General features: G+C 36.5%; 1 protein-coding gene across 1 annotated transcript in view; it reads right to left on the bottom strand.

The window, feature by feature from the left end:
• The window catches only part of CACNA1A (calcium voltage-gated channel subunit alpha1 A), a 3,713,953-nt gene that overhangs the window by 705,801 nt on the left and 2,984,488 nt on the right, over positions 1 to 23,664 (bottom strand). The window contains exon 29 of the mRNA XM_044082385.1: positions 4,393 to 4,476. Within this exon, the coding sequence (XP_043938320.1) occupies positions 4,393 to 4,476 (84 nt within the window). The remainder of the gene's footprint in view (positions 1 to 4,392; positions 4,477 to 23,664) is intronic.

Below are 23,664 nucleotides of genomic sequence, written 5' to 3'. Positions count from 1 at the left end.
TGCCTTTCATCTCATACTGAAACACTGGTGTTCTTCATTGATTGTACAGTTGGTTGAATTATGTAACGTTCACAGTTCATTTGATTGCCCATTACATAATTCCAGGGCTTTCCCCTTTCTTGAGTTTGTGCAACTCTGGGGTTAGTGTATTTAATTTCTGGGGGTGTAGGGGTGGAGAGAGTTAGTTGTAGGGTTGTGGCTGAGATAGGTCCACCACATGAGGTCATAGGTGTTTGAGATTGACAATGCTCAGCAATACCTCTTTCTTCTGCCACTTTCTCTGTCATCCTTAAGTCTTTGAACTGTCTCCCTTATCCCCTCTATGCTGTTGCTGATTAGCCTCAATCCATGAAGCAGCTCATGATGTAAAAGCCGACAAATCATTATATACTCACAAATATGTTGTACACACATACACATATGTGTGTTTGTGCATGCATGTATATAGCCAAATTTAAATTAAACTACACACGTCTATTGCATTTACCTTAGACTTTGTGGTCCAGGCCAGGGCCCAGAGGCAGTCAAGACCTATTCACTTATCCAGTTAATAAATGAATAAACTACATAAACCTGTTTTGTACTGTTACAGTCTCCACTGGTCATACTACTTTTTAAGTGAGGATTTCTGAGAGAGAAACAGGCACTATATTCTGTAAGACACTCTCCTTAAATATGTGGGCATTGCTTTAGTTGTGAAACTTGATTATCCTGCAGCAACATAAATAAAACATAACAGTTCAGAAACAAATGCATATTTACTGCAACATATCTTCTAGTTAACACTGCACAAAGATTCTGTGTGCATAAGTCTTGGCAACCGCACATTCTGTAGGCAAGATCTGATAAAAGGATTATCATATAAGGCATCAAGAGCCAACTCATCAAGACATTTTTTTATTTTAAATGGTGCAATACTTATCCTCACTGAAAATCGACAGCTTTTCCTCTTTCTGAATATTCAGAAAACAGAGGAATCCTGTGTTTGTGTGTTGAGGGGAGATTCTAATTAAGAAACTCTGATATTATCACAATATTGTTGATCCTAATTTTGTTAAATAAGCAATATTATCAATGCTTTACTTAATAACTGATAAGGATTTATTTCCTTCCTTGTGGGAATACAGGGTGTTGCTGTCACAGGGAGTGGGAGAACAAATCCGCAGGAGTCAAGTCCAAATGTCTCCATTCACTAAACTTTAACTTGTGGAAGGGTTTGTTGGCGGCTTAACAAGATTCATTCATTTGGTAGCTATATCATCTTTCAGTATGACTCAAACATACTGAAAGAACATACTCTCATCTCCTTGCTATAATCTAATATGTTCATTAATAGTAATGTGTCTACAGGAAAGGATCCCATGGCATCTGTGTCATACAACCAGTGCCCTCAGCTACACAATAATAAAGACATACAATATCGGTAAGAGCAACTGTGCCTACTGTGAGGGAAGGAACCTTCTATGGTGGCTAAGAGCATGAGTGAAAGAACTATGTAAATTTCTATGCCAACAGATGTGCTTTGAGCTCACTGCCTTATAGCTAAAGAGTATGGTATAAATTATGAAATCTGGATTTAATTCCATAACATTCTCAGCAAGCTTCTATAACAACCTAAGCAAATCACTATACCATAGAGTTAGTCCCTTTTCATGTCCACGTTTCCATGCATACCAAAAACAGTAAACATTATTTAGTCATCAACATCCAGATATAAAATATTTTTTATATAACAAACTCTGTCAAAAGTGCAACATTGTTTTCCCTTATTAAATTTATTTTCAGAAATATTTGTCAGTAAAAAGTGAATCACTGTCCCATCTAAGTCTGCCCAGTCACTAAATGTCATTCATTTTGTAATACTTTAGCTTATTTCCATAAATTAACTTATATTTGTTACACTTTTGTTAAACTAGTTAGCTTTCAGCATCTACAGCTTGGATAATTTATATCTTCTTAATGTAATTTTAGTTTGCAAACAATTGAATTCCTATAATTAATATATCAGCTTTATTTAAATCCTTCATATGTTTAAATAACTGAATCATCCCCATTTCCATTTCCTTCCTCCAAAAGTATATAATGATACTTAGTTCATACAGGCATTACCATTTTTGCAGTTCTTTTCTATAAAGAATGAATTCATTTTTAAGCATCCAGTAAAGTATCATATCCCAAAGCTTCAGATGTAATATTACTGACTTTTTACATAAAGGAATAAGTATATCCTTTATTGTACTAGTAATGGTTCTACTTGTAATACCAAGAACGTAAACTGCACTCATTGCTTTACTTTCTTGTTGAGTGCTAGATTTTGAAACATATTAAATAAAATCACTCATAGTTTTTACATTTTCTAGCCCTTGGTATCCTTGAATTACCTTTGTATTGATGAATTAGCCGTTCCCCTTAATGCATCTTGATTTGAAACCTCACGTTGTTTACATTATAGCTGTTTCACTTTAACTACTATTCTCTTTTCACTTAATTTATTACGCAGTTTAAAATAACTGGCAAAAAAGCATTTTTACCCAAGATAATTGCTGATGAGCCATAAAACAGATTTCAAAGATGGACAAACATAGTTCTACATGAAACATCACTCATTAGTCTTTCTTAAGGGCAGTTTAATTTAAAATCATGCTGTCATTTTCTCTACTTAAACCAGTCATAATTTCAGTATAAAATATGGACAGCTAAGAGACAACCAGAAAACATTTATATATTGTTTTCATTCATTTCATCTCAAATTGGGGGGATGTTGTTACAATGCCAAAGTATGACAAGTTCTGGAAAAAATATACTTTCTGTGAAGTGCACTTTACTTGTCTGTTATTTACCAGCCCATTATTAAATCCTGAAACATACTGTGAGGTATCAGCAGCCTAAATAAAATCTAAACACATCTAATTTATACATCTTTTCATATCAATCTCCTTTTTCTGGTCTTGTCAGAAAATTAAATTTTGTTAATTTGACAAGGCCTCATCAAAACATGATGTACTATTTTTTTATGGACTTTACAAAGCAATCCAAATGTTATGGCATTATTATAGTTCCATGATTTTTCACAAGGTAGGTATTAAGTTATGAAGTTTGTAACATTTTATATGTTATGTAGGGTCTATATTAGATCAGCGAACGCTTAAACAAGCGAACGCTGATTGATCGACCTTATTTTAGTGAATGTTAAAAATATAGAAGCAACAGAAACTCAAAATTTTTCCTAGGGAAAGAATTTGGTTGTCCATTTCTATTGCTTTGGTATTTTCAGTGCTGTGGTGGAAAGTTACGGGTCGGATTCAGGTAAGTGTGTGATTGTGTGGATGTGAGTGTTAGGGTGGGTTAGGTGAGTTAGGGTTAGGGCTCGGGTTAGGTATGTGTGCGATTGTGTGGACATGAGGGTTAGGGCGGGTTTAGGTGAGTTAGGGTTAGGGAGTGGGTGAGGTGAGTGTGCGATAGTGACGGACCTTAGGGTTAGGGTTTGGGTTAAGGTAAGTGGATAGTTAGTGGTGTGTGCATAGTTTAGCGTAGGGTTAGGTGTCAGATTTTAGGTGTATGTGTGTGGATTTCTGTTTGTTTGGTATGCTTGTGTTGTGGGTATGTGTTCTGAATCAGCAATTTTTTCTCCTAGGAAAAAAATCGCTGATCTGACAGTTCGAGATTGTAAGCTTTTGCTTACATAAGGTCGATCAATCAGTGTTCACCTTTTTAAGCGTTCGCTGATCTAATATAGACTCGTTATTTAGTCCCATTTCTTACATTATTCATATTTTGAGTTTTCTCCCCAAACTTCAACTATTTTGCCTTCATTCTGTGATAAAATTAAATAATACAGACAGTTCTAATATTAGTTGATCCAGTTGCCCTTTAAGGTTCTTGGATATATTCAGTTTGAATCCACTGCTCTTTCTTTAACTTAAACAATTTCTGTTGAAACTGTTTTGTTGTGGTTTCACTGTTTATTATATCTACTTTGTAAAAAAAGAATAGAAATAGTGATACAAGTGTTTATCTTTGTCTTATTATCACACATTTCTTCCTGTCTTTGTTTCTAAAATTGTGTCTTAGATTACTTTATTTAACTCTCTGTTATAACCATAAAATCTCATTGTTTATAAATTTGCTACATTTTTTCTTCCTTAGTAGCATCTAATCAGGCGTGTTTCTGTTTGTTTTGTATTTTATCATTTTATTTCTCTCAGCTCGTTTTTCAGAATTTAGATTTATTTAATCTATTAAGTTACTAATAACATCTCTGCTGTACAGTGAAGACCATCTTCTTTCAAATGCATCTGATTTTCTTATATGTATTTCAGTTTATTAAATGTTGTCCACTGTCTGGTTAGAAAAAAAAAACATTTCCAATAGTAAGACAAAAAAGACACTTACCCCATACTCAGTGACTAATATATCAGTGATACTCCCCAAAACAGTGACAAAATCAAAAATGTTCCAAGCATCTCGAAAGTAGTTCTTGTAAATGAAGAAAGAGGATAAAGCAGTTAAAAGATATACAGGAGATTACATGAAGTGCATCAACCATGTTCTTACCTCAATATCACATATCTCTGCCTCAGTTTCTTTCTGTTTTTCTTTTTTAACTTTGACAATTTTATTGATGCAGAGAATTTATAAATAACATTGCAAAATATTATTTTCTTTTAGCAATTAATCAACTAATAACATATCAAAATTAAACACAGCATTTATGTGGAACACATTGTACTTTTTAACAACTTGCACATACTGTAAGTGAGATTTTAGACTATTTGCGAACTTTAAAAATAAAAGGAAAAACTATGGTATCAAACCATGTTTAATACAACTGAGATGCATAGTTAGGCTGAAAAGGGCTCTTTAGGGTCGTAAGCCTAATAATCACCTACGGCCCTATGAAACAAAAAAGGTCACAATGTAGTATACAATAATCTGAAAGTTATTATTTATGCCTCAGATGTCCCTTCTACAGATATTGGCCTGTATTCAAAGTCACTTGCACAAATACAACAGGGGTATCCCTGATGTTTACAAATGAGCTTAATGATTTAAGTATAATGATAAGCAAATACGAAACTCTGTAAAGCTGTGTATACTAACAAGGTGTTCTTGCAAGCCATAATCTAATATCCATGTAGTGCACACATCCATTGTTGAAAGTGGCATTTTGACTTTGATATCTGAGGTGCAATCCACAAACTTTCCCCCAGCCATCCCTTTAGTAGTTTATCCAAGCATGCACAAGCATTTCCCTGACACACAAATTAATTATTTTCCCTAACAACCCCTTCAGTAGTTTGTGTAAGTATGCAGAAACACTAAAATGACACAAGATAAATTATTTGCCCAGCGATCACTTCAGTAGTCTGACCATGTATGCACAAGCATTTCACTGACACCAAAATGAAACATTTCCCCCAGCAATCCCTTAAGTAGTATGTTCAAGTATGCACAAGCAACAAAATTAAACATTTTCCAAGCAATCCCTTCAGTAGTTTGACCATATTATTAACAAGCACCAAAAATGAAACATTTTTAAAAGCGATCCCTTCAGTAGTTTACCATATATGCACAAGCACCAAAGCAAAACAATTCCCTCACCAATCTCGTCAGTAGTATGTCCAAAAATACACAAGCACCAAAATGAAACATTTCCCCTGGCGATCCCTTCAATAGTTTAACCAAGTATGCAAAAGCACCAAAATGAAACATTTCTCCCAGCAATCCCTTCAGTAGTACATCCAAGTATGCACAACCAGTAAAATGAATCATTAGCTCAAGTGACCCATTCAGTAGTATGTCCTTGTCTTCACAAGCACTTCATTGCCATCAAAAATGAAACAACTTCCCCAATGACCTTCAGTAGTTTGTATATGCGCAAGCATTTCAAAGACAGCAAAATGAAACATTTCCCCCATGGCCCTTTCAGTAGTTTGTCCATGTCTGTATAAGCACTTCACTGACACTAAAATCAATCATTTTCCCCAATAACCTCTTCATTAGTTTGTCCATGTATGCAAAAGCACTAAAATACAATTAAAAAAATTCTTAAAAGTAAAGTCAATAATTGTACCTCCTTGACACTTCCAAGATGGCTGCACATTACATAACAGCTTAATTGTATCTCTCCCAGTGTGAAAACAGAAACTCAGCAGAGAAAGCCTGTGGACATTTGTGTTTCTGGATAAATTTCAGTAACTGGCTAGTAAATGCACTGCCTGGATGCCAGGAAAAAAAAAAAGCAATACAGAAGACCTGAAGGAAAACCAGCTACAAAAGGTGAGGAAAAACACTGACTAGGAAAAGTACTGCAGCTGTTCAGAAAAAAAATGCAGTGCAAGCTCCAGACATTACTTCTAGTAACTTAGTGGAAAGCATAAGACAACTATACACAGATCTGGTTAAAATAAATGAAACACTGATGGATTATAACAACTCAAACAACAAACGGCTGGAAAAAATGGAAGACACTTTAAACAGATATTCAGATGAAATTATAAAACTGTAAGAATCAGAGGTTGAAATGAAGAAAAGGCTAACTGAATATGAGACTGTTCAAGAAGAGATGTTTCAAAAAATAATAGAATTAGAGAACAGAGCACATAGGGAAAATCTGAGATTTTCGGCATTTCCAGGGAAGCTGAAAGGTGCAGATTTTATTAATTTTATGAAAGCACAAATAAGCAACTGGACTGGTATTCCACAGCGGGAGTTGTTAATTGAAAGGGCACATTAATGCTCCAATCCTGGCTATAAGAAAGCAACCTAGACCTTTAACAGTAAAGATGCAATCCTACCAACAGAAGGAGTTGATTCTGACAAAACTGTGGTAGAAGGACAAAGTACTACAAGTGGGAGACAGTAGAGTGTTTATGGAGAATGATTACTCATTGTACACCAGGCAGAAAAGGAGTAAATTTATTACACTATTCAGGGAATGTCGAGAAGTAGGCATGAGATTCAAACTGCTGTACCCAGCTTTCTTCAAAATATTCTTCCCTGGAGGGAGAAAATCATTTTTGATGAAGTAACTGCTAAGGAGGAAATACAAAAGTTTGTCCAACAAGAAGTGAGCTGTGAAACAGAAGGTGATTCTGCTTCCTGTTCTTCTGGTAATAAAGATCACAGAGAGACTTTGCCAGTAAAACATTTTCCAATATTTCAATAGAAGATGCTGGAGAGAAGGTTGGGAGCAAGAGAGATGACTAGAAGAATTGACAGTACATTTGGAAATGAAGCAGAGACAGGATTTGGGTGATGAAAATGAACAGGAATAAAACCACTAACTTGGAAATTAAAAGATGTGGGATTACAAAGCAATAATTATATTTGTGAAAAAGCCAGAATAACAAAATCTGGAAATATTGGATTTTTTTGGACTTTGTTGGACTTGTGGAGGACTCTAAAGTACATGCCCGACTTCATGTTGTTAATTTTCAGAAAAATACTTAGGGGAGAGGAAGATGGGGGAGAAAGTTAACTGCAAGTAAAACAAAATGTTTTTTTAATACTACGTACTATTTTTATAGTGGATGCTTTTCTTTGCATGCTATAAAGTAAAGTTTTCTTCAGTTGTTTCTAAGTGTAATGGAGATACTAACTCATTGACCTTCTTCAAGTGCAACCTTGATGAGTGGATGGGAAACCACAAATTTGTCCCAGGGGTCTCTAATTGACAGGGGTGACAGGTGCTGACTGATGGTTCTTTTTTGGGGATAAATTCTTGGCTAGGCTTGTAAGGACCCAAGGGCCATTAGCCTAGTAACCTCCTATGATCTTATGATCCTGTGAACAGGTGCTCCTATTTTTTTTTCTTTTTTTCTTTCTCCCTATTTTTCTTTTTCTCTTTGTTCATTTTTAAGGAATGTAGACACTGGAAGGTAAAAAAAGTCTGGTTTCAAGAGCATGACAAAAGAGAAATGAATGTGTTTTTTTTCTCATTCTTGCATGGGGAATGAATGGATTAAGGTCCTTAGCTTGATCTAGAAACAAATTTTAAGAGAAAACAAGTAAATTAAAAAGAATATTGACTATCATAAGGCTTTTTATATCAAATAAATGTATGCTTAGTAGCAATTCTGTATCTGGTCCTCATGTCTCCATGGAAGCAATCTGATAAAGAGAAACTGGCTGGAAAAAAATAAAAATTGGCTAGGAGATAATGTCTGAAAGCATTCAGGTGTTTTCCAAGCTGGAAGAGCTACAAAGATAAGACAAAACCACAGCTGATACAACGAGACGACCAACTAGTAAAACAAAGAGCCAGCCAGTTACGTCATGTAACTGGCCGGCTCTTTGTTTTATAAGACAAAACCAGACAGCACTTAATAGAAGCAAAGGCTGCACCATGCATCTTAGCATGGATAACCTTCCTTTTAGGTTAATTCAAGTTTGTGAGTGTGGCTGTCAGTTTGGGAATTTGTTCCTATTAGGCGGGTAAAACATCAATATTTGAAGATGTACATAATTTTGTGTGTAAGTATTACATTAATAGGTTTTAGGGGTATTGCTGTGTGTGTGTGTGTGTGTTTTTTTTTGAGGGCTTTCATTAAAACAAGAAGTTTTGTAAAATATGACATAGGATCAAATGGATATGAAAAGAAACAACTGTATAAATGTTCAACCTGCCAAACAGTGTATGAATGTAACACAAAAATTTGAACTAGACATTTAACAAAAAAGCTGTTATACATACAAGGTGGAAATAATAACTTTTTAATACAATGATGATTCATGCAATGTCTTTAAATGCCAATGGTCTCACAGATAAATACAAAAAAGAAAGAGGAGTGAACTATGTTTACAAAATGTAGCGTGCAAATAGCTATGCTGCAGGAGACACACTTGAAAAGAACTGAACATGTGAATTTGATAAAGAAAGGTTTTCATGATGGTTATTCAGCAAAATACCTGGGACAAAGGAAACAAGGGGTACTTACATTAATTGCAAGAGGAGCTCCAATAGTGATAGAAGAGGATAAAAAGATAATAATGGTAGATTTGAGTCCTAAGGAGCTACTGGAAGGGAGGAGGAGGATTGCACTGAAATGTATTTATATTCTACCTAAAACTGCTATAATGGAGCTTAAGAAAATTCTGGGAGAAATAATCAGCTTTCAGCAAGGAATATTATAGGTGCGGACTGAAATTTGATTTGCAGCAGTGAAGATGTGTCTGGGGGGCCCAGAAGGGAAAGTATGACAAAGGAGAGTAGACTTTTGAAGAACTTTATGAAAATATTTGGAATGGAAGATGTGAATTCAGTACTAGGAGTTTGGTGTGAATTTACATTTGCAACATAAAGTAGAAAGGGCTGTCATCAAGCTTAGGAAGCCTATAACAGGGAAGATAACAAGAGATCCTGTAGAGGTATTAGAAATATTTTGGAAATTCTATGAAAGCCTGTACAAAGCAGAGAAACATGGAAATCAAGAAAAGGTATACATGAAAATGTTTATGGAAGAATTAAATATGCCAAGGTTAGAGGTAGAGGAGGCTCAATTACTAGCAGTTAGGATAGGAGGAAATGATATAAAACTGGTGATGTATAACCAATCTATAGGAAAGTCCCCAGGAACTGATGGTATTCCTATGGAAGTCTGGAAGCTAGGATGGAAAAACCTGATAAATATCTGGAAAGTTTTGTTTAACACTATTTTAAGTGGAGAAGAAGTACAGATATCCTGGAAGAATGCAGTGGTAGCTGTAATACCTAAATATGGTAAAGATCCATCAGGTCCCGCTTCATAAAGGCCCATTTCAATACTAAACCAAGATTATAAAGTGTTTATGTCTATAACAGATAAAAGAATGGTGAACATGATGCCAAAGTTGATAGATATGGATCAATGTGGTTTTTGTATGGGGAGGCAAACATTTGAAAATATTAACAGAACACTTATGATCCGGAGGGAAGCAGGATGTAAGAAAATACCAATACTGTTGGTTGGTCTTCATGCAGAGAAAGCAGTTGACAGAATAAGCTGGGACTTTATGAGCAGGGCAATGGAAGCATTTGCATTCCCTGATAAAATTATAAGTTTGATTAGGAGGATATATGAGGGATTGGAGATGAAAATTAAACTGGGTGTGGTCCTCCCTGATAATTTCTGCTTGAGGAGAGGAACCAGACAGGGGTGTCCTTTTTCCCCTTTGTATTTGCATTACATTTAGAACCACTGGCAAAGAAAATAAGGGACTGAGAAATTCAAGGATCTAAACTGGCATGGTTGTCAAGAAAAGCTGGCTCTATTTGCAGATGAAATTTTACATCTGACAAAACCAGAAAAGCACATTACAGTGTTGTGGAACATTTTCAGATCATTTCAAATCTTTTTGGGATGCAAAATTAATGAAGCTAAAACAAAGGAAATAGCACTAAGTTATGTACCCACTTACAAATTGGATCAGCAATATCCATATTTATGTGGACATGATAAAATGAAGTATTTAGGAGTACAGATTAAAAATGATTCTGGTGTGGCAGCTATGGATATGTGGGAAGAGAATAAACAAAAGATAAAAAAGGAGAAATCGGAAGCTCTGTTATATGGATATAGATAGTAAGATACAAGCAGTTAAAATGTTTTTAGTCCTTTTAATCTTATATACAGGTCAGGCATATTTTAATTAACAGAGGAGAAGTTGTGGATAGCAATTAATTCAAGAGCTGAAGGATTTTATCATGGAGGGGAAGATGGCAAGAGTCAAGTGGGATAAGATGATTCTTCTAACAGAAAAAGGTAGACTGAGATTACCCAATTTGAAGGGGTATTTTAGAACTACTCAGTTAAGGCTCCTATACATAGCATAAGCACAAACCTATAATTCAAAGTGGAAAGGGATGAAGATGAAATGTGGGGAAGCTCAAGAAAGAAGCAGAGACTGGGATTTTGGATGCAGATCTTTAAAGAGAATAACAACAATCTACAGAATATTATATTCATAAAGTAGCAAAAAATATTCTAAGAACTAAGTCAACATGGGAATGGAGAAAGGAGATTCTGCCAATAGGGATGACTGCAATTAGGGATACAGACAATGGGCAAGAGGGGGCTATAATGTATTCGAGAAAACTGTCAAAGGAACCAAGGTAGTGGGAGCACAAAACTAGAGAGGGAATTGTAACAGAATGGTAAGACCCCAAGAATTTATTTGGACTGCCAATTAGAGATCGACTTTGTTATCAAGAACTGATACCAGAATATAGGCAAAGAGAAAGAAACAGGGGTTCCTAAACAAAAGACCAGCACTGGTAGAGTTTTTAGTAGAATCTGGGACAGAAGCTGCCATTACAACATAGGAGGTAATCCCCTGAAATCTGAAGAAGAAATAAGGGATCTAGGGACCCAAGTAGATAGTCAGCTTTCCTTTGATAACCATGTTGCCAAAGTGGTTAGAAAATCCTTCTATGTGACCCATCTGATCACGAAAGGGTTCGCATCAAGATCTAAGGATGTAATGGTGCCCCTCTACTCTTCCCTCATCAGACCCATTATTGAGTACAATGCACCAATTGGAATGTACCTGGCTAGACATCTCCAGCAGCTGGAGAGACCACAAAGGTACCTAACCAAGAGGATTACTGGCCTCAGACAGTTACCCTATGCAGCACGATTGAAAAAGCTAAGACTGTTCTCTGTTGCATACCGCTTTCTCAGAGGCGATCTCTGTCTAACGTATAGAGCCATGTCCAACCCAGAATTGTTGAACATGCTCCATCTTAGCAAAACCAAATCTACTCGAGCTACACGCTCTAGGGATATAAACCTCAACACAACAATGAATAGAACATGCTGGAGGGATAGATTCCTTTCGCAGAGACTTCCCTTACTATGGTACAGGGTCCCGATCTACATAAGACAGAGCCCCTCACTATCACTCTTCAAGAGGAACCTTGATGAGTGGATGGGTAACAGAAAGTTCACACCGGGGATCACACCAACAGCACTACTAGATAGGGGACAAGGATACTAGCTGCTAGTACAAAGGTCTAGAGAAATACTAAAGGGGCGGTGAATACCGCACAACGTGGCTGGGCTAATATATGCCTTAGGGCAGATAGCCCAGTACCAACCTATGAACCTATTAAAAAAGGAATAATTAGTACAGCATATAAAATATTGCATGATAACTATAAGAATCAATCAGAGGAGGTTAGAAAGGATTGGGAAGAGAGACTGGTTAAGCAATTCACAAAGAAACAATGTGGGGATATATGTATGTTTGCAAATATGCAACAAAATCTAGAGAATTTAAGATTTTTGCTTGGAAATGTTTAGACTGATATTTTTATACCCCAAGTAGACTCCGCGTTGTTGTCTCACAGCAAGAGGTTCTCCTGTTCGATTCTCGGCTGGAGTACCTTCTGTGTGGAGTCTGCATGTCCTCCCCGCAGTCAAGTGGCCTCCGAAAGACATGTGTGAATGGGCGTGCCTTCGCTGAAGGTTGGGCGCCGGGCTGGCAACTTGGCACCATAAAAATCGACTGCCAATCATTAGTGGACCGGAGTTCCACTGTGGCAACCCCTAACCGGGAAAAGCCGAAAAGACAAACAACAAGACTCCAGAGAATTTTTCCTCAGGTAGACAGCAAATGTTGGAGGTGTGATGGAAAATAAATAGGTTACTGAGAAAATATTTTCTGCAAGTGTAATCAGTTAGCAGACTTAAAAGATTCCCTGCATACTGCTCTGTCAAAGATACTGTGTGAGGAAATTGGTGTAACTAGGGAAATTATTTTTCTGAGCTATGATACAGATTCAGAATTGCCTATACTTAGTAAGGCCTTGCTGAATCTAATTATGGTGACTGCCAAAAACGCAGTTACTAGAAAATGGAAATCAGTGTCTAAACCAACATACTAGAAGTAGTGAATATAATAAGAGAGGTAAAATAACTGGGATTCAGTATCTTTAGAAAAGGGTGGGAAGGAATAGGAAAAAATAGGAATTGTGGGAATAATACATACTGGGGAGGAATGAGGTTTAAAAGAAGGCAGGACTTGACAGACCTGTGTAATGTTTGACTGACAATGATTGGATAGATTACAAGTGATATATAATGTTTGCAGATGGGATTATGTAAATATTGTTTATGATGTAAAATGCTTGCAGCTGGGATTATGTCAATATGGTTTGTTTTCAATTATATAAATGTATGACTGCCTATGTCACAAGTTACAATTTCATAGGAAGTTACTAGGCTATTAGCCCTGATGACATTAGAAGCCTAGCCAAAAATTTAGCTCATGTCCAGCAGGGACACAGGTAGAATCCCAGGGGTGTATTTTCTGTTCCCCATCCAGTTATACAAGTTGCACTTAAAAAGGGCTAATGAGGTACTCTGTTTGATGTGAAGAGGGAGTCTATTCCACAGAAGGGGGAGTCTCTGGGACACACATCTGTCACACCAACAACATTTAATAATGACACTTCTTGTTTAAAAAAATTGTACCTCCTTTTAAAATGTATGACAATACATATTCCTTTTTCCTTCCCTTTGCATCTCTGTATTCTTGTGGTAAAGTGGTAAATTGCTGCTTACTTGTGTATGTTCAGGGCCATTTACACACTTAGTATAAAAATATGGTCCTTTTAGATTCATCTGACTCAAGATGCCCAATCCACCTATTTGGACCTGTTCGAAATCTATCAAGATTCAACCCTTTCCCCTGATCCTGGGGGACTTTAACTTCCCAAACATACACTGGAAGAACTACTCATGCCTGAATACAAATGCCTAGAGATTCCTTGATTTTGTCAATGCAATGCAATGCAAATGCCTTGGAACAGCTTCTCAATACCTCCAGAAGGGGTGAAAATATCTTCGACTTGGTATTAACCAACATGAGTAACCACTGCAGCATCCCTATAGTATCATCCTCCCTGGTAAGATCCGACCACAAAGCAGTCACTTTCAAAGTCACTATCTCCCCCAACCCCCCTCTAGCTAGGATCAAACATAAAAACTTCTCCAAAGCTGATTACAGCCTCCTGAGGGATGGTATAAACAGCTTTACAGCCCCCTCCCCCTCTGTAGGAACTGGCACCAATATCCAAAACTAAACCAAAGCACTATACAAGCATTTATATACATGCACAGAATCAGGACTACCTTACAGGACTAAGTCATCCTCCACAAGGAAGAGTAAACCTGTCTGGTGGATATCTGTAATAAATAAACTCTATAACAAAAGGAAAAAAATTGCTGTCCAAGACCAAGAAGGAGCAGCTGCCCAATTGGAAGCAATGTCTCTTTAGCCTGAAAAAGCAAATAAGGGCATTAGTAAAATCAACCAAAGCAAACTTTGAGTCCAAATTGGCCACGTTTGCTAGAGACAATCATTAGGCCTTCTTCACATATGCCCACAACCTCAAAGGAAGCACCCAGATCTGTTCAGAACTGGTGGTCAAGGACACCACATATACAAATTCCTTAGATATACAAACTTACTGGCTGACAAATTCAGTGAAAACTTTACCCCTCTGTCCACCCCCATCAGTAAATCAGGACATCCCCAGTACCTGCCCCCCCCCCCATATCTAGAGAACAGGTCATCACTGCTCTCTCAAAAGCAAAAAAATACAGCCTCCATGGGACCTGACAACATCCCAGGCTGCATCCTACGTGAACTCAGGCAGGAACTTGCAGTACCATTAAGCACCCTATTCAACCAAAGCCTTAGTACTGGCTTCATCCCAGCTGAGTGGAGGACAGCCACTGTCATCCCTTTACACAAAGGTGGAGCCTAACTAGCCTGATCTGCAAGGCCATGAAACGGATTATCATGGACCTCATTAACGAGGACAGTGGCAACCTCCAAACACTTGATCCCACACAGTTTGGCTTCATCAGGGGGAGGTCATGTCTGCTAAATTTTGTCGATGTCTTTGAGACAGTCACCAAAGCCATGGATGAGGGGAAGATGGTGCACACTGCCTACCTTGACCTGGCAAAAGCCTTTAACAGTATTCCCCACTCGGGCATAATAGATAAACTCTCTCAACTAGGCATCAATCCATATGTTACCAGATGGGTTGCAAACTGGCTCACTGATAGAACCCATGTAGTCAAAATAGGGGAAGCCACCTCAAGCAGTAGACCCGTAACAAGCGGCGTACCCCAGGGTTCGGTCATGGGGCCTCTGTTATTTGGGATATACTTTTCTGAGGTGCAGGCCAAAACCAGTGGGCTACGGCTGACCAAGTTTGCAAATAACTGCAAGCTGGGTGTTGTCATCAATTCCCCTAGTGATGTGGACATCCTCCAAGAGGGTCTCACTCAGACAAATGACTGGTGTCAGAAACATGGCCTCAAGGTGAATACCAAAAAAATGCATCATAATCATCATCATCATCATCATCATCCCCTTTGGGGAGAGTGACGTACCCACAAATGATCACATTAATAACAATGTCCTAAGCACCCAATCAGTCGTGAGGGATTTGGGCACCCAGGTTGATAGCAACTTGACTTTTGACCACTATGTTGCTTCCGTGGTACGGAAAGCCTTCTACATGGCCCACCTCATAAGTAAAGGTATCTCATCCAGGGAGAAGGAGGTCACAACATCCCTGTATTCTTTCCTTATAAGGCCCATTATTGAGTACAACACACCTTTCGGCATGTACCTTGCAAAGTACATGCAGCAGCTGGAGAGAACACATAGGTTCCTCACCAGGAGAATCCAGGGCCTCAAACATCAACAATACACAGATAGGCTAAAAGCCCTATCCCTCTACATAGTTTCATACAAACTCCTCAGATGTGACCTCTGTCTGGCATACAAGGTGATCATGGACCCCACCTTGATGGGACTGCTGCATATTCGCAAGTCAAGCTCCACTCGAGTAACCTACACGCGCGGCCTCAACCTGGTCTGTGACATCAAAAAGACTTGTTGGTGGGACAGATTTGTATCCCAGAGACTCCCTCATCTATGGAATAGACTCTCTATCCACATCAAGCAGAGTACCTCTTTACCCCTTTTTAAGCGCAACCTAGATAACTGGATAGGAAACAGAAAATATACCCCTGGGATTCCATCCATGTCGCTGCTGGACAGGGGCATTGGGTGCTGATTTATCTAAACATGGGCTAAATTCTTGGCTAGGCGTATAAGGGCCTCAGGGTTAATAGCCTAGTAACCTCCTATGATCTCTATTAATCCTACTGCTATGCAAATGTGTAATGCCCTTTATCTGCGTATTAGCTGTTCCCCTATCACTTATGCTTTAAGTATGTTAGGCTTTCACGACAGGGAAGTGTGTTTAAAAAAATGCATCCACATTTTCATAGTTATCCTGAAAGATGTGATTTGCATAAGCATGTAGCACTGCTCTTTGCAGATTACTACTACAAAAATGTGAAAGGCTTGACTATGAACACTACCCAATGTCTAAGGCATCCATTCCAACAAGCATTTTTCTCATGCTTGGACATTTGACTCAAGAGGCAGGAGCACGTTTGTCTTTGAAGCTGGAAGATCGGAAAACTGTAGGTTCTACTCCCAGCCAAGATTACTTTATTTCTCCATTACTGACACTGCAGTGCAGCATTGGCAGTGCTGGACTTCTGAGTGTGCCATCCTTCAGATAAGAAATTAAACCAAGGCTCCATCTGCCTTAGTTGATGCAAAAGAGCCAGTGCTTTATGATAAAGTGTAGAGTAATTTCTCCAGTGGGCTAGTGAAATTTTCCCTAGTCAGTATAAATACCACCTCATGCTTTCCTTGAAAAGAGGCCACCATCCTAGTGGGATTACCCCGGTCAACAAAGGATAGACAGATAGATCTGATGACTGGAGTTCAATTTCTTTTATCTCCTTTATAATTTATTTAATGTCTTACTGTGACAGTGGCTCTTTTTGCTTCCACTTTCTGATGATCACTTTCTTCACAGCTGGAAATAACAAATCCAAAAAAGTCTCTACTCATTTCATTAGTCCCCCTATTTTATCTAACCTAATTATCCAGAGAGAAGCTTCCTGACCTAATAACATTACACAGGTTCTGTATTTCTCCCATAGTGTTTTAATTTAGAAAACTTCCAAAAGATATGTATAAAATCCCCTAATAAATCAGTATCACATCTCTAACAGATGAGTGTAGCCCTTGTATACATTCTAGAGAGTCTTGCAGAACTGCAAAATATTTACAAAGGTATTTCCAACCCAAGCATCTTTATTTCCTAACCTCTGTAGCATGCCTGGGGGCTAGGATAACTCACTACTAATCTGTATATTGTCTCTTTGTCACCTTCTTTTTTTAACATTTTATATAGTTTAACTTATGATTCCTTTTTTATCTGTGTGTTCTTACCTATTTGCTACCACCAAAGAATCCATTTCAGTCACTCATCCTTTGGATTGTGTACAAATTCAGAGCCTTCAGCTTATGTGGTAATTTATGCTGCAATTGTCTGCTTATACCATAGTCTGTACCCCTGTCCGTGTACTGTTGACATCATTATTTTCCTCCTGTCATTAACTCATCCTAGTACATTAATCTTCTACAAACATTAAGACTTTTGAAAATTTCCGTAGCTTGCAGCCTCCATTTTTATTTATTTATTTTATTTCACATTTGTTTACCAGGAAAGTCCAACTGTGCAGGTGCCCATTTTCAGCAGAGGCCTGGGGAGAAAAGCTCCCAGGAAAAAGTAGAACATAACAGAGAATACATTGGTTACATAGCTTATTACACAGCAAAAGTAAAATATTTTACATATAGTCATACACAGCCAAAGTAAAACATTTTACATACAAAACATTTTACATACAGTCAATAAGAGCAAAACTAGCACGGAAGTACAAATATAAGATAACTATGGTACCACAGGGCAATTGGATAGAGTTCCATTCTTTGTTAATTATGCACATTTTTTAGCACAAATGTAGAAATAATACAAAAAGAATTCTTTTTAACAGGGTTGAGAAAGAGGAGGAGAGGAAGTTACAGAGGAGGAAAAAAGGTGATAGGAGCAGATGGTACAGAATACAGTGTAAGGAATAAGGATATGGAAGGAGCGCTGGGAAAAGCAAAGGTTATGAGAAAGTATAGTAATGAAAAGTAAGACTGCCTGTGGGAGGGAGCCTAGGTAGTAGAATGACAGATTAAGGGTATGGCAAAAATAGAGCTGAGTACGGGTAAATTTTGTAAAATTTCTATTGCAGCCAACTCATTAACTTATTAGCTCTGCTGTCAACATCCCTCTGCGCTTTCTATTTCCAACATTCTGCCCCTTTATAGATTATACATCCCTCTGATTCCTCCAAATTGCTGTCTTAGAATATCTTTCCATCTAGAGTGGTGGATTCTGTCCAATATCCCCTATAACATTTTAAGTCTGTCTGTCTTGCAATATGCCTCCCAATCAGGGACTCCCAACCTTCCTGCGTATAGGGCTTTTTCTCAATTCACCAAAAACCTTATCTGAGGGACTGAGAGCCAAAACTGGAGACGAATACAGCACTTGTGGCAGAAATAAAAAAAATTGGACTGCCTGAATTTTCTGTCTAATATCTATTTAAATATTCTTCCGTTTCCTATACAGATCTTTTACTTTACTTAAAATTCTCCTTAATGTTAAAGACAAAGACCCTTCAACTGCCTCTCTTAGCTTTAGTCATCATTAAACTAGCTAAATGGAGCTATGTAATTCATTTTTATGGCTTTAGTCTTTTGCGCATTCATCTTATATGTACAATTCTACCATATAGATAAAATTCTTGAAATATTACTTCAATATTTTCATGATCTGTCAGATAAAGAAGCAAGTCATCAGTGTATAGTGCCAGCTTGTGAATAAATGTCTGCACATCTTAACCCTTTACCTGCATCTGCTTCAACCAACTTGTGAAGGGTTCAAGGTAAATAGCAGAAGAGGACACAATTGTTTAAGTCCTCTACTTAACGGAAAATTAAAAAAGTCTACTTAATTTTATTTTTCCTAAAACAGTACAATACAAAAATTTTATTAAATATATCCACCTCACAGGAAATCCCATCACTCTTATTTGTTAAAAATACTGCCAATAACCCATGGCAAATGCCCTTTCAGAAGCCAAACCTGCAATCAACAAAGCTTAGTTTTGTTGTCTATCCACATGCTTTCAATAAATTATCAAGGTTGGTTCTACCCAGTACAAACCCAGTTTGTTCCAGATCAATCAATGAAGGAATTAATCAAGCTACTCCTTTGGTAACCAGTGCACTAATTCTCAGGATTTAGTATCTTTATTGGTCTTAAGACCCAACTTGTAAAGGATCCTTGCCTGATTTGTGAATAACTGTTATAAAGAACCATTACAGCCAGAAGATGTGGACACTTCTAATATTAACCAGCTTTCTGATAATCCTTCAACAGTGATGGGCATCTCTTCACTACATCCACCTGAGTCACCTTCTGCTTCAGATATTTTATTACCAGAGGATTCTATCTCAAATACATTGCCTAAGGATGACTTTCTTTCACAAACACTTTCACCTGCAGAGGAGTCCAGTGAAAAACTTTCTAATACTACAAAATCAGACGTTCCAGAAACATCTATGGAATTAGAACATACAAGGACACAGTCTTTACAGAAGGAAAAAAACTGCAAATAAGCATCTCAAAAGAATGACTACTGTTGAGAATTCAAAAGCTGATAATGTCTGATTTATCTTTTCTATTTTGTAATATCAACAATATGATTTCTTTACCTCAAAGACTTATAGTATATATTCTGCATATAGTACCAGACAAAGCTTTAATTTTAGATATCCTGACCTTTCCTTACACATATTATAGATGAAGTTAACTTTAAAAGAACTTCCGGCCATTTTAGACCCATAGTACAGAATGGCTACCAAGGTAACTATAGGGGTGATGATATACAAAATCCTGTTGAAACAGAACACATGGGTACTCAACAAAGAACAGTTAGTAATGTAACAGCTAGTCTATTGATTACATATTCCTTAGACGTTAGTTACATTAAGGACATCATACTGAAGAATTGGACTATAATCCTGGAAGATAACAGAATTAATAAAGTGTTGGAGTCACGATCACATTTCACAAGAAAAGCCTTTTAGAAAGACAGAGCCATGAGCATACATTTAGAAATGGTATGGGTAAATGTGGACACTGTCAGCAGTGCAAGTACATAAAATTAGGAAAGCAGTATACCATTAGAGATAGACAATATGTAATAAGAGGAAAGTATACTTGTGATTCCCAGGGAGTAGTATATGTGGCATTATGTGAATTTTGCCCATCATTTTACATAGGCAAAACAGAAAGAAAGCTGAAGCAAAGAATTTATGAGCACCAATATAATATTCAAAAGGGAATTCTGACAAACGCCCTGGCTAAGCACATAGCCGAGAATCCAACACATAAGTTTGCCTTTACAGTAATTCAGAAAGTTGAACCTAATCTAACAGAGGGACCATGGGAATTAAGATTAGAGGAATGTGAATTTATGTGGCAAATTCGGACATCAACACATACACCCCCTGGGTTGAATGAATATGCTTCTATAAAATGTATATTGAAGTTAAAAGCACTTTCTAGATAAAATGTTAACTCAAAGAATATGTTTTTAATCTAATACTTTCGATATTAAGTTTATTAGATTAGTATATGTTATAGTTATACACAAACTGATGTTTATCATATCTAACTTACATTTTTTACATACATTTTTTAGATATTTAATTATTTATGCAAGTCATGGATTTATATGGTATTTATATAATGAAAGATAGTTAGGGTCCTTTAGAGGTGCCTATCATTTTGTCTGATTTTTCGATATTTAGATTGAATATAAATACAAACAAAAAGTTTTTGTAATAGTAAGTATTTTATTATTTTACAATATTTATTAGGGGGTTTTAATAGCATGTAAAAACAAGTGTTTTATACTGTTGCCATAGCTTCCAAGGCATTGCAATAAATTGTAAGTCAGGAAGCAAGGGCAATTTAAATATGAAGTAGTTTTAACTAATGGTTCAATCAAGGATTTAACTGTTTAATTGTTTAATTATGTTGAATGTGAATATAAAATGGAGGTTTTTATGACTGTTGAGTTGTCTGATGAAGTTGGGGCATTTGCCTCGACGAAAGCGCTTACAATAAATTGGTCTTTGTGAAGTTTAAAGCAGCTAACTTGCTTTTTTGTTGTTTTTTTTTACCAATGTCTGAGTTATATTTTCTATTTTGTAATAATCAACAATATGATTTCTTTACCTCAAAGACTTATAGTATATATTCTGCATATTGTACCAGACAGAGCTTTAATTTTAGATATCCTGACTAGAGAAGTCTTCATAAGATTAGTAGTAATTTATGCATCTGTAGGTGTTACAGCCAGGTGTAAACTCTTCTAAATGCTAAAACCTTATTTTTTAAAGAATTACCCCATAATTTTTTGTGGTGACTTTGACTGTCACTTGAACAAAGGTCCAGTTAGTAAAGAAAGGGACATAACTACTTGTTATGAATTATTACACTTAGCATATTTGAATATTGGACAGTCAGATACTTTCACTTATTTCCATGACAATGCCCGTACAGTTATAGATCATTGTTGTTATTCTCCTACAATAATTTGTTCTGGTAATTATCATTTACTGATCATAAAGTATTATCATTTACTTTAAAACTTGCTTTCTTGTTTAAATACCACAGAGTGGAATAGAGTTTATATAAGTGGTTTGTGAGACAATTTCATTTTCATTTGAAAAAAAAAATACCAATCAAGCATATTTTGATTATAAAATGAATGCAAATTCTGATGTATAGCAGGCTTTATTTTCTTTACAAAAACTTCATGATTATGTTAAAACTAAATTACAAAATTTGACACATTCCCATAAGGGTAGGGGAGCAGAGTTCCTTCTTTATATAGGAAAAAGGGTCATACAAAAGGAAACCTTTATTGAGAGATTATAGGATGCACATGACACAACTGATAATGACAAACTGGGAATATTATGTACAGTCAGTCGTTATTTTTCTGATTTATACAAAGGGAAACCATAAAATATAGATGATTGGTCTATTTTGCTTATGCCTTCTTCCTTTAAAGCTTCAATAGATGCTCCCTTAAGATAGCAGAAATACAAGAAGCCATTTCTTTACTATATCTAAAACATTCAGTCCCTGGGCCAGATGGCATTACTTACGACTTTTACCACTCTTTGTCAGATGTACAGTTACAGTCTATAGTTACTTTATTTAACAAATGGTTAAATAATGGAATTAATCATCCTGACTACTTACAAATACCTCTAAAATTCATCTGGAAAAAGGGGGACCATACACTTTTAACGAACTGGAGACCAATTTCACTATGTAATACAGACTACAAAATCTTCTGTAAAGTTTTACAATTAAGACTATGTCCACGAATGCAATTTTTATTAGATCCAGGAACATACAGAATTTCTGAACACCCATTAAGAGACTTAATGCTACTTTTGAAATCTATAATTTCTTATATTTCAGGCTCTCCTATGGCCCTTATTTTATCATGTGATATCCTCAAGGCCTTTGCCAATATAACATATACAGCTTTATTCACCATTTTAAACACCTTTGGCTTTGGAACATTATTTCAGAATTATGTAACTTCTATATATTCTAACACTTTTGTAATTCCAGTGATTAATGTTTGGCTGGGTACAAAAATAAAGATGAAAAATGGTATAAGCCAAGACTGCCCATTAAGCAGCTAACATTTAACACTGGGAGTTGGTGCTGTTTCCTTTAAAATATAGGCACAGACTTCTGTGGGCCCTATTTCTTTTTTATGTGCAAGTGTCCTAATTCCAAGATTCATGTCCTACGCTGATGACATCACAATAGTGGCAGAAACACCATCAATACTACTCAATATTCTAAAGGTAATGTTTCCAATTCTTTCTATAGTAGGACTTGCTCTCAACTACTCTAAATATATGGGTTATTCTAAGAATTCACTGAATGCAAATTATTTCAATGGTATTCCCTTTGCAGATAAAGGAATTATCATCTTCGGCACTCCATTTGGAATTTCTCCTTATGTTGCTGATGAATGTAAAAAAATACTTAGAAAAGCATGTAGGTCTTTACCATTTTGGAGGATATTTCCTTTATCAAACACTAAAAGAGTATATTTATTAAACAGAGCCTTTCTCAGTAAATTAGTATATATATTCTCTGTGTATCTTTTCCCCTTAGCTTGGTCATTATTACTTTTAACTGCAGTTTTTAATTTTTTTTGGAGAAAGATCCTAACACCATACAAAGAAAAATTCTTTATTCCCCACCAAAACAAGCCCCCCCCCCCCACTTATAGCCAGTCCTCTTTCTACATACATTATTTATTTACCCAATTTAACAACATTTACAATATCCACATTTATCCTTGATAAATAGACTTTTACTTGCCTTACATGGACATTTTTGGCTGGCGTGCTTGGTTGGCAAATGCTCAAGAAATTTAACACAAGAAGAATTAAAGGATATACAAACAGTGCTTTTCAGATATAAGGCTATACAATCTCCAATTCCGCAAACCTGTAGAAAATGGTACTTTAATATTTTAAATACCTTTCTTGCCATAGATGGATACTTACTCAACATTCTGAAAGCATGGATTATGCCAAAAACAAACATTTTTTTTCCCCAAAGTTAAA

Source organism: Protopterus annectens, chromosome 9.part0, assembly GCF_019279795.1.
Source record: "Protopterus annectens isolate FY-2018-M chromosome 9.part0, PAN1.0, whole genome shotgun sequence".
In the NCBI taxonomy this organism is placed as follows: Eukaryota; Metazoa; Chordata; order Ceratodontiformes; family Protopteridae; genus Protopterus; species Protopterus annectens.
The sequence above is the reverse complement of the archived record's forward strand: the minus strand, read 5'-3'. Positions and strand labels throughout refer to the sequence as shown.